The 11,212-nt window shown below is 55.6% G+C and overlaps 2 protein-coding genes across 2 annotated transcripts in view; both read left to right on the forward strand.

Annotated features, from left to right (window-relative positions):
* The first annotated feature begins 47 nt into the window (after positions 1–47).
* On the forward strand, positions 48–1,398 carry ATP5MG (ATP synthase membrane subunit g). Its single transcript, XM_038161219.1, has 3 exons — positions 48–208; positions 534–694; positions 1,228–1,398. Exons 1-3 carry the CDS (start codon positions 145–147, stop codon positions 1,324–1,326), a joined length of 324 nt encoding a protein of 107 aa, XP_038017147.1. The 5' UTR covers positions 48–144; the 3' UTR covers positions 1,327–1,398.
* Positions 1,399–3,783: 2,385 nt separating this feature from the next.
* Positions 3,784–11,212, forward strand: part of KMT2A (lysine methyltransferase 2A) — a 40,664-nt gene continuing 33,235 nt past the window's right edge. Inside the window, 3 exon segments of the mRNA XM_038161195.1 lie at positions 3,784–3,872; positions 3,874–4,138; positions 11,013–11,082. Coding sequence (XP_038017123.1) covers positions 3,799–3,872; positions 3,874–4,138; positions 11,013–11,082 — 409 coding nt within the window. The 5' untranslated portion in view covers positions 3,784–3,798.

The following is an 11,212-nucleotide window of genomic DNA, read 5'->3' on the forward strand; positions in this document are numbered from 1 at the left end:
GGCGGGCCCCGGCGGGTCTCGAACCCGCGGCCCCGGCGCGGTCTCTGCCCCGCCCCGCCCCGCGCACGTGTCCCGGGGTCCTCGCGGCGGGCTGCCCGCGGAGCGCCGGCGCGGCGGCGCGGCGGTGACATTGAGCGCGCAGCGATGGCCAAGGCCGCGCAGGGGCTGGTGCAGCGGCTGGTGCAGCGCGGGCCCGAGCTGCTCGGCGGTGAGGGGCACGGCAGGGAGCGGGGCTGGCCTCAAGGGAGCCACGGCGGAGGAGCTGAGGGCGCCGGGGCCGGGGCCGGGGCTGAGGGCGGCGGGGCCGGGGCCGGGGCTGAGGGCGGAGGGGAGGCGGCGGGCCGGGGCCGGGGCCGGGGCTGAGGGCGGCGGGGCCGGGGCTGGGGCTGCGGGCGGAGGGGAGGCGGCGGGGCCGGGGCCGGGGCTGGGGGCGGCGGGGAGGCGGCGGGCCCGGGGCTGAGGGCGGCGGGGCCGGGCCCGGGCAGCCCTCCCGCCGCTGGAAACACCGTCCGCTCCGCTCCCCTTCCCCGCAGCCGCCGTCACCTACTCGAAGCCACGCTTGGCCACGTTCTGGTACTACGCCAAGGTGGAGCTGGCGCCGCCGACCCCCGCCGAGATCCCACGGGCCATCGACAGCATGAAGGGGCTGGTCAGAGCCTTCCAGAGCGGCCGCCTGGCGCAGCTCACTGTCAAGGTACCGGGCGGGATGCGGCAGTGGCGGGGCACTGCTCCAGCGGCAGCTCCTGGCCGCCCAGGACACGCTCTGCTCTGCCTTGGGGAGCTCTGGGAGCTGTTGGCAACGACATGTGGAGCTCATGAATTCAGGGGCCCAGAGTTTAAAGTGTTTTATTTTATTGGCCTTGCTTTAATTCTCCCCTGCCTGGACAAGGCTGTGATTGTTCCCCTCTGCTCCCAGGAAAGGGAGAATCCAAAGGTGGCTGAATGAGCCCAGCCTTCTGGATCAGCTGTGTCATCGGCTGGCCTTGAAATTAGTGTATTTCCTGTGTGTGGGCTAAGAAATGATCCTTGCAAGAGCTGTAAGAAGCCACAGTGAACAGCTGACAGTGTGCTTCATGTTGTAGAACGTTTCTGTGGAGGGACATACTGGGGGCTGGCCGAACGCAGCAAACACTCTGCTCCGCCTGGGGGTTTTGCCTCGAGAGCTGCTGGAGGGCGCGGATGTGGCAGTGGGAGTGAGGGATCTGAGCCGTGGCTTTTTCCTTTCAGGACGCCCTGAGGAATGGCCTGGTGGCCACGGAGGTGCTGATGTGGTTCTACATCGGGGAGATCATCGGCAAGGGCGGCATCATCGGCTACAACGTGTGAGCTCTGGCCTCAGCACTGCCGCGCTGCTGGCTCTGTAACATGCTCTGCTACAATAAAACTAGGAGCATCTGCTGTTGTCATCCTTGTCTGGAACTCTGACAGGTGCCAGCCTGCCCTGGGGCAGTGCTGGCAGGGGTGGCTCTTCAAGAGGGGTCTAAGGGCCAGGCCCAAGGGGCCAGAGCTGCTTTAGTGACATCACTTTTGGTCACCAGAGCTCTGTTTGTCCCAGCTGTGTCCCAGCTGTGGCTCCAGGGGATGGCTGAGAGCCCCAAAATCAAACAGAGGCTGCAAAGGGGAAACATTCCATTTGTTCCTGAGTGCAGTTCCCATCAGCTAGTGGGACCCAAAAGCAAGTTCCTTTTCACATTATCCATGGCTCATTCCATGGGGAACCCTTCTGGCACAGAGGAAGCCTGTGTAAGCAAGCAGAGCTTTGCTCCCTGTGTCACCCCAGCTCCCATTGGCAAAGGTTGAGCTCTCTGGGCTTCTACCACGTTGCTCGTTGTCAGCCAGCTCTTGCAGGGTTTTCTCCAAAACCTGCTGAGTGCCCTGTGCTCTGACATGTTCATAAAATAATTTGTAGGAGTTTCCTGAAGCTAGCAGCCTGTTTTTACTGTCCTAAAGGATGGTTTTAGTCAGTATTGCTCCTTGCTGATACCGCTGTTGTCCTGCTGCTCCTTTGCTCCTCTGGGTGTTGTGCTGTGCACACGGTGACCCCACAGGGCCCCAGCCCTCAGTGGCCCCGGTGTCTCTGGGCTGGCTGTGCCAGCAGCGTGTCACTTGCTGTCCCTGCAGCAGAGCTGGCCTCAGCAGGTGATCCCAGCACGAGGCCGAGCGTGCTTCTGGCAGGGAGTCAGGGAGCTCACACGCTCCGGGTGTGGCAAGCAGTAGGGTGGCTGTGGCACAGATGGAGACCTTTTCTTTCTTGTTAAAAAGCAGGCTTCCTGCCCCAGCAGCTCTGGGTCACAGCTGGGCACAGGCCACTTCCATGCCACAAGTGGGAAAACTGGGGCTCAGAGAACTCGCCAGCTACGGTGGGGGAGTCTGCAGCAGGAGCAGGGCTGGTGCTGTGCTTCCAGCCCCCTGCCCAGCCTGTGTCCCAGCCTGGCACAGCCCTCCTCCTGCTGCTGCAGAGTTTGTCACTGCTCAGCCCCAGCACACCTGACCCGGGCTGCAGCCAGCTGGTCTGGCTGAGCAGGGGTGAACGATGGCCCCCAAAACTGCCTCTCCCCACAAGCTTTTTGCTCCTGTCCTCACAAACATCGTCCATGACTTGTTCTTGTCCACATGTGCCCCTCTCAAAGCAGGTTCTGGTGGGCATTCAGGGGGCTGCAGCTCACACCAGCCCTGGCCTGGCAAAAGCTTCAGTGGGAGGCTGGGACTGAGCTGCATTAGTAAAGCATGGGAGAGCTCAGAGATGCTCCTGGCCCCAGAGGAGATACCATCTAGTTTTAGTTCTCCTCCCAGGAGGTCCTCGGGAGAAGTCCCCCCCAGCCCCGCTCCCACAGCAGAGCCCCCGGCAGAGGCAGCATGTGCGAGCCCGAAGCGCTCCAGCAGCTGGTTCGTGCTCTCTGACTCCCGAACGGGGTCCGGCTGCCTCTCTCGGGACCAGCAGCCCCTGCCTGCCTCACTGCTGAACCTCGGAGGGAAACGGCTATTTTCTGTGCCCAAGCAGAGGGGTTTACATCTTCTCCGCGTGTTTGCAGCGCTGTTCTCAGAATACGGTGGGCACCTGTTGGATGTTAACCCTGTCCTCGCCGTGCCGTGCACCACGGCGCTGCCAGCCCCGGGCTGTCGCCGCACCTCCCGCCCGGGGGCGGCCCCCAGCGGGGATGCGGCACCGGCAGGGCGCGGGGACACAGCGGGGCCGGCAGGGCCGGGCGAAGCCGCCCGCCCTCGGAAGCGCAGCTCGGGGCCGCGGTCCCCGCGCAGGGAGCGGCTCGTCCCGGGCCGAGCACCGGCGGGGCTGCGGGCTCCGCCGATGCCGGGCCCGGGGCCGCGCCCCGCGCCCCGCATACGGCCCGGCGCTATGCAGGGGGTCGGCGGCGCCGCTATGCCGTATGCGCGGTCCGGGGCGCGGGGCTCTGCTCCCGCTCGGCATCGCCCTCGGGGTTATGAGGGTTGCTTGCGGCCCGTTTATACGACAGGCGGGTTCCGGGGCCGGCTCGGGAGGAGCCCTGCGCCTGTATGGCACTGCGAGTTATGAGGGGCCGCGGCGGCCCGAGGCTGCGCTATCCAGGACCAGGGGCTGCACTGGGGCTCGGGCCTGGGGCCCTGCATATCGCCCAGCGTTATCCCGGGCGAGCACTGATCGAGCATGGCTTATTCATGTGCCGGGGCGGCGGGATGGTGGAGCCCCACAACCTGCATGGCAGCGGTTGTTATGCAGCGCCTCCGCGGGCCGGCGAAGCGCTATGCAGGGCGCGGGGTGCGGCCCGGCCCCGCTCTCTGGCTCGTCGCCTCTCAGTAAAGATGGCGCACAGCGGTCGGTGGCGCTTCCCCGCCCGGCCCGGCAGCGGCGGCTGGGGCCGCCGGGGCCCGGGGGGGTCCCGCCTACGGGTTGCCGGCCGTGCATAGCCTGCGGCCCGCCGAACCTGCGGCGGCGCCGGCGCCGGCGGGCGAGGGCGAGCGCGGCGGCCCGTGCTCCGGCGGGGCGGCGGGAAGCGGCGGAGGCGGGGCAGCGCCGGGCCCCGGCGGCCCCGCGGCCGCGGCCGGTCCCGGCTTCGACGCGGCGCTCCAGGTCTCGGCCACCATCGGCATCAACCTGCGGCGGTTCCGCGCGGCCTGCGGCACCGAGGCGGGCAGCGGAGAGGTGAGAGGGGCGGCGGGGCGGGGGCGGGGGGGGCGCGGCGGGCGGGCGGGTCTCGGGCGCAGCATCCCCGACGCCCCGGCGGCGGCGGCGGCGGCCCGAACACACCCGGGCGCGCCCACCCGCCCCTGGCCGCACAGCCCGCCCGTCGCCGGACACACCTCCCGCGCCCCGCACAAAGGGCGCGCCCGGCGGGGGGGCCGTGGGGGGGCGGCGGGCGGGCCCCGGTGCCGGTCCGTGCCCGCTCCCTCCCCGCGCACGCCGCTTGCCGCCGGTGCGTCCTCCCTGCCGCCGCCTCCATTATCCGGCTCCCGCCGCTCCCGCGCCCGCGGCGGGGCGGGATGCGGTGCGCACACGCCGCGGCCGGCAGCGAGGTAGGATGGATGGGCCGGTGCCGAGGATGCTCGGCGGGTGACGCGTCCTTCCCCGGGCGCGGGGGCTCCAGGGGGCCGGGCTGCCGGCCCCTCCTGCGGGCCCGGCGGTGGGTGTCGCGCACCGGCCCTCCCCCTTCTCCTTCTCCTCCTCCTCCTCTTCCTCCCTCTCGCCGCTGTGGATGCCCCAGGCGGAGCTTGGGGCGGCGGGCCCGTTGCGAGAGGCCGTTCGCCGGTACTAGGAGCGCTGGCGCTCCTTTTTTTCTTCTTTTTTTTTTTTTTTTTTTTTTTTTTTGAGTTGCTCTTCTTCATCCCTTCATTTTTTTTTTTAAGCCTTTCTAAGGCAGCCGGAGTGGGCGTGCGACAACAACCCACCTATTGACAGAGCAGGGAAGACATGATGGGGGTGTGTTACTACGAGCTGCAGCGTTCCTTCCCCCACTTGTTTTGCATCACTCCTTAGCGGCATCCTTGTGCCGGCAAGAGAATTCCCCAGGTCTTTTGTACCAGGAGGGCTTTATTATAGATTTTTGCAGGGCCAGCTCTGTCTCCTCTCCTCCAGGCAGGTTGTCAGCTGCAGGGTAGGTGAATGTCTCTTGGTATAAAGACCAGTTGGTTTCCTTTCCCATGACTGGCCATAGCAGAGTTCATTAAAACACACACGGAAATACAGTTTTCTTGTGTCTTTCTGGCCTGATTTTGGCATTTTCTGTTGGGTGCCATACAGTGGAGCTCTTGGCTCGTGGCTGACCTGGAGGAGTCCCTTGCCTGGAGCAGCAGCTCCCACGGGCTGCGATGCTGGAGGAGCTGGGTTGTGTTTGCAGGAGCAGAGCGGAGCGTGGGGACACTCCTGCCCTCACCTGTGCAGACCTTGGGGTGTGAGTGGCACTGTTCTCATTAACACCATCATCTCAGGGGGTGCCCTTTGGGATGCTTCCCTTTTGTGTTGTTTGCAGTAGATGTGGCTTGATGGAATTCATGGAGTCCTCTGGGAAGCAGTTAATATCTCACCAGTGCTAGTTCAAGGATAGAAATGACTTGAGATCTGGCTAACCAAGCTGACCACAGAGTTAATAACCCAGGAGGTTTTTCATGTGGGGGGGAGGAAAGTTGCTTTGTTTATTTTTTTTTTAATTTTTTTTCCTAAGATGACATTGGGCTGTGGTTTGTTTAATTCCAGTTGTCTTCAGGTATATTTTTGCATCTCAAAAAAGCCCTAAAACATCTTTGAGATATCTTTTTGAGTTTAGCCTTTAGGGCATTTTTGCTTTAAAGTAAAATAGTTTGAATGCATTGTAGGTGTGGCAGCTGATTAACACAGGGTCTCCTGGATTTTAAGAATTCTACTTATTACATCACTTTTCTACTTAGCTGCTGATAGCTTTTCTCTGAGAACATTGCATACAGTAGAAATAGATGATAAACATTGATTTGTGGCTTGGTGTTTGCAGGTTCGGTTTTGCCTGACCCCTCATGAGCCAGGCAGGGGCAGACCCCAGGTGTTTCCCCTGTCTCTGGATTTGCAGCATGCTGGTACTCTCGGGCATACTCAGAGAAGATCCTCCAAACATTCAGATTGAGTTAACTCACCCAGTTGGTTCCTTTCCTTTGGTGATGCTCAAGAAACACAACATTTTTGCATCCAAGGACTCGGTTCTCCTGGCTGGTGACTTGTGCACTCGTCATAGTCCTAGTGAGGATCCTACTCACCAGAGGCTGCTTTTTTCTGTCTGGCAGTGCAAGTTCTGTGTGAGGTGGGGGTGAGGGTGTGAAAGGGCTCTGGCACGTGTAGGAAGCCAGCTGGGTGCTGCCTGTGGTCTCTCCAGAGGAGAGGGCAGCTGTGTGTGGTGCAGGAATGGTGCAGTTTTGGCACCCATGGGGTAGCTGCTCTGGGGGAGGTGTTCTTCCAGAAGGGGCTTCCAGGAGGAATCATGTTAGGGCTTACCACGTCCTCCCAGTAACTGCCTGGTGCTCATGCTGTTCTTTTCCACAAGGTTGAGGGTCCTTCCTGAGCCAAGCCAGTTACAGTATTCAGCCGAGTTGCCATTATTCCTCATCGGGAGTAAACTCTGAGCAGTTGTTTTGAGGTCAGGAACCAGTGGCAATCAGAGGAAGAAGCTGTGTTATCTTTTTATTTACAACTTCTGCTCTGCACGCTTATTTTTTTTCCACCTCATTCTTGTCTGCACTTGTGTAGGTACCTGTTGAAATTGGGTATTACCACCAAGTTAGATGCAGTAATGTTATCCAGAACAAGTATTAGACTCAGTCTTTCCCTTGTCTCCTTGACAGTTTCATAGTACATAACAAACTGCATTTCTCATTTAAAAGATACCTGAATTCTGGGGTGTCAGGGCATTCTCCTCAGATTCAGGTCACTTTGTACAAAACCTTGTCTTCTGCTGCAGCTCAGTCTTGCACTGAGTTATCTCGAAACCAGCTCACATTAAAGGAGCCACACTCTGATACTCAGTTTTAACACCACAAGAATTGCTGGGGGACTTTTTGCACAGTGAAGCTGTAGCTGGTTGAACAGTAGCATTTGTACTGTGTACTAACCTTTCAGCTTGGCGTGAGTGGCACTGTAGGAACAAGAAAAATATGATTGCATTTTCTTGGTTCATTATGTCAATATTTGGTATAAAAGAAGCATAAACATAGTTGTTAAATATCTGCTCTGCCTGTCAGTTTAGAGCTTCCTGCCTGTCTGTGAAGGGGGAGTGAACCTTTGGGATGTAAAAGTTGAGAGTGTGCTGGATGCATGCTGACAGTCACCACCATAAATCTGTATTGGCTGAAAGTTGCAGAAGCTCAAGTTTGGAGTTGGATGTGGTGGTGATGGTGGTGTCCCTGGTAGCACTTGCATGATTATTCCTGGGGCGTAGTGTTTTATGAGGTGAATGTTGGAGTTGTGGATGTTTGCCACTGCCTGGAATGTTTGGAAATGGTACTAGATCCATGTCCTGGGGATAAGGATTAGCTTCCATACTGCCACCAGGGCCGTGCCTGAGCTGGAAGTACAGATAATTTCTTCTATTTGCCTCAAAATTTCCTCACCTCAATAGTGTCAGGTTGCAGCCCTAATTGCCGTTGTATTGCCATGGGTGATGCCTGAGGGTGCTGCTGTGGCAGTGTCCTTTGGGGCTTGGCATGTGGAGGTGACCAGGCCACGAGCTGCTGTGTGATCTCAGACGTTCTCTGTAGGTCGGTGCTGCTCCCAGGTGAAGCCCCAGCAAAGTCTGTGCATCACTCCTGGTCAAAGCTTCGGTTGAATGAAACAATGGAAGGACAAGTGTCCCCTCACCTGAGCTGGCACATAAGGATCCCCCCAAGTGCTCAGCTGTTCATTGTTGAAGTTGCATCACCAGTAATGGCTTGGGAAGCATCTCCCTGAGCTCCCAGCAGACTGCTCTGCTCCAGCACCCAGTGTTTGTCTCGGGGTTCCTACCTGCCAGCCTCCAAGGGTGTTTACTCTGCTGAGAGCAGAGGAGTCTGGTAGATGTTGTGCTGCAGTCACTAAGCAGGCATCTGAATGAGCTTCTAAAAATAGCTTATCCCTTTCCAAGAAAGTGAGGTGCTGTCTAACTTGGGCCAAACCCAGGATGGGGAATGGGAAGGACAGCATTGGTCCGGTGACTCTATTGTAAAATAAACTTTTTCAGGTGATGATTGGAGTGGCTGCATTGCTGGTCTAGAGCCCCATGCAGCTTCACAGATCCATAGTGGTATGGTTTATACTGTTATTCCTCAGACAGAGATCAGAACATCAGTTAGTGCCTGCAGGATACGTTCTCCTTTGAAGATGGATTTTCCTGTGAGATCTTTAACTGGAAATTCTTCGAAAAGTAATATTGCTCAAGAGCATTGTGATAGATATTTGCTTGCAAGTTCTCTGTTCTTTAGTAGCTGGGTGACTTCAGGAAAAGCCATTCTTTATCTGTGCACAACTCTGAAGTTGAACCCAGTTGGGATAGTGTAATGTTGGAGTGGGAAATGTGCGTGCTGCCCACAGAGAGATCATCCCATGCCTGCTTGGTTAGTCTTCATGTCTGGCATGAGGCAAGCCTTCCCTCATCCTTTAATTTATAATCCTGAGTGGCCTTTTTTGCATTGCATTATTCTTTTTCAGGTAAATGAGGCCATGTTCAAAATCTTCATGGTTTTTAATCACTCTCCATCTGTCATGACATTTCTGAAAAACCGGAGGGAGGCTGCTCCTGCCTAGTTTGCCTCAAAGCTGCAGTTTGGCATGTGATGGCCAGCTGAATGGTTTAGCCTGGCAAATGCTGAGTGATACTGAGTGGCTTTCTTCATCTCCTCTGACAGGTCACAGGGTTGCCTTCTCAGGTAGTGATAGCAACCATTCTGAGGTCACCAGTACACTCAGGAGTGTCACCGAGCACACAAGCACAAGTAACATATTGGTCATGCTACTTGTGGTTGTAAACGAGGCGGAAGTGATTGTTTTGTGGAGGGAGCCTTTTTGCTGTAGATGATTCTGGTGACTGGTTGGTAAGACATGGAAAAAATTATCATTCCCAGGCTATTGGGCCAAAGCCAGTATTAATGTTGGAAACATTACATTTTATTTAGCCAGTATTAATGTTGGAAACACTGGCAAAGTAAGATAACAGAGCTCAGTTTGAAAATAATGCAAGTTGTAATCATTGATTGACAGGTGATTGTCAAATATACGGCAAGTACTGATTTAGTAGCCAGAGATAAAATAATAATGACTTTAGCACTCAGAATAACAAAATGAAGAAAAGATCTAGCAGCCACAGGAACTTGGGGCCAGTGCAAGTCAGGAAATCACACAGGGTGAGCAGCTGATCCCTCAGCGTTTCTAAACCTGACTGTTCGTAGGTATTTGTTATTTCTCTGTGCCTTCTCTGGATTTCAGCCCACATCTGTCTCCGCTGACAGCTTCTCCCTCTGTCCGGGCTGGGGACCCTTCCCTGCCCACGCCCACGCAGGCAGCGCTGCAGCACCCAGCGATGTTTACATCCTGCTGTAGCCCACGTGCTCTGGAGGAGGCAGGCGTGCTTGATCCGCAGTGCTGGGAGCAGGCAGCTGGGCACTCCCACCGCTGCTCTGGCTCCGCTTGCAGTGCTGCAGCACTAAGTTCAGAAGCAGTAGTTTCTCCCTTTCTGGGAATGGCCTTCAGGGCTTCTGTGTGATGCAAGGTGTCTCACGCAGAAGCAGTGTCTTCTGGCATCATTTTATTTCTTTTATGTTGCTTTATCATTGTTTTTCTGGATTTCTTGTATCTCTGCTGCAAGTGCAAAGAGCAGATAGGCAGCAGGGATGTGAGGAGGGGCAGGACCACCCCCTGCTCCAGCAGGTGTGTGTGCTGGCGATGGCTTACAGCCATTAACTGCAGCCCAGGGGGTACATGTTGTGTTTAACTGGCCAGAGCATTATCTGCACCGAGAACCTGGATGTCCACCTGGTCAGGTCGTATTGTGTTGGAACTGTTTACGCTGGGGCTCATCAGACACAAACCAGGCAGAAAATTTTGAGAAATACTTTGGTCTAAAGCCTTGCTCCTTTTCATTTATCGGACTGTGGTGTCACTAGCTGAGATGCTCTTCCTGATCTTCCCTGTAAGTAGATGAAGTAGGAATTCCATGTAAAAAGGATGAGGCAGAACACAAAGAAATGGTGTTACTTCTTTGTGCAGCTCACCTTCTTCTTTCACAGTCTTGTCCCTTTTCACTTGCAGGACACTGTTCTTGCAGTGCCTGCCCTTCTTAAAGCTTAGCAGCCACATTGCACAGTGCTTTGAAAGGATGAACAACAAGTGGCATCTCTGGTTCCAAAGTTCATAGGAAAGTTAAGACTGGCCAACTAAATACTTGAGGTGAAAATGGATTAGGAAAGGTGGAGTGACATATAAACAAAAAGGTGTTCAAAAGATGCACACATTTGAGTGGCAGATGAACTGCATTGACACCTACAGACTCCTGATGCACCTGCCTCGCTCTGGACAGACAGCCTTTGACCTCCTTCAGAGGAAAGAGCTTCACAGCAGAAGTCAGGTTTTCATCTCTCCTTAAGACTAAGTCTGAAGGGAATTAAAAAGAGAGGATTTCCGTACGTTTGCAGGAAGTTGGGCTACGTTTGTACTAGAATAATATACACAGAAACACTTCATTTGCTGGAGTGTGTCTTTAGGGTGGTTTGAACAATAGCTTACAGGAGGAAAGCTTTGTTGTTTGATATGAGCAGCAGATTTTATGCATTAAGGGTTTGTTTCTGTATATATTTGTAGTTTGTTTTCCTGTAACTCTTTTTGATTGTTCCGTAGTTGTAAACTGTAGTTGCTGTGTATGTGTATATAAAATTCTGTTTCCTTTTTAGCAATTCTTTGTTGAAAGAGCAAATGCCAGTATCTTTTTGGGGAAAGAAAATTCTCTAGAATCCTTTTGTGCTTCATTCACAGTGGAGTTCATTTCAACATTAATATCCATGTCCTCAAACTTCCATCTGCTCTCTCGTTGCAGGATGAACAGTTTTTAGGTTTTGGTTCAGATGAAGAAGTCAAAGTACGAAGTCCCACCAGGTCCCCCACAGGTAAGTTCGAGTTGCAGGATTGGGTGTTGACTTTTTGTTTTCTTTTGTGATGATTTTGCTGTGCCTCTCCTGTTTGTTCCATCAAATCTCATCCAGCATAAAAGCCGCACCAGTCTTTAGATTCAATGCA

This window comes from Motacilla alba, chromosome 24, assembly GCF_015832195.1.
Source record: "Motacilla alba alba isolate MOTALB_02 chromosome 24, Motacilla_alba_V1.0_pri, whole genome shotgun sequence".
NCBI classification, from domain to species: domain Eukaryota; kingdom Metazoa; phylum Chordata; class Aves; order Passeriformes; family Motacillidae; genus Motacilla; species Motacilla alba.

What these genes read in the sequence shown, in the direction of transcription:
- ATP5MG (XM_038161219.1), top strand. Translation starts at nt 145, where the DNA reads ATGGCCAAGGCCGCGCAGGGGCTGGTGCAGCGGCTGGTGCAGCGCGGG. An exon ending in CGGGCCCGAGCTGCTCGGCG is followed by an intron (nt 209 to 533) that starts GTGAGGGGCACG and finishes CCTTCCCCGCAG; the next exon opens with CCGCCGTCACCTACTCGAAG. An exon ending in TGGCGCAGCTCACTGTCAAG is followed by an intron (nt 695 to 1,227) that starts GTACCGGGCGGG and finishes TTTTCCTTTCAG; the next exon opens with GACGCCCTGAGGAATGGCCT.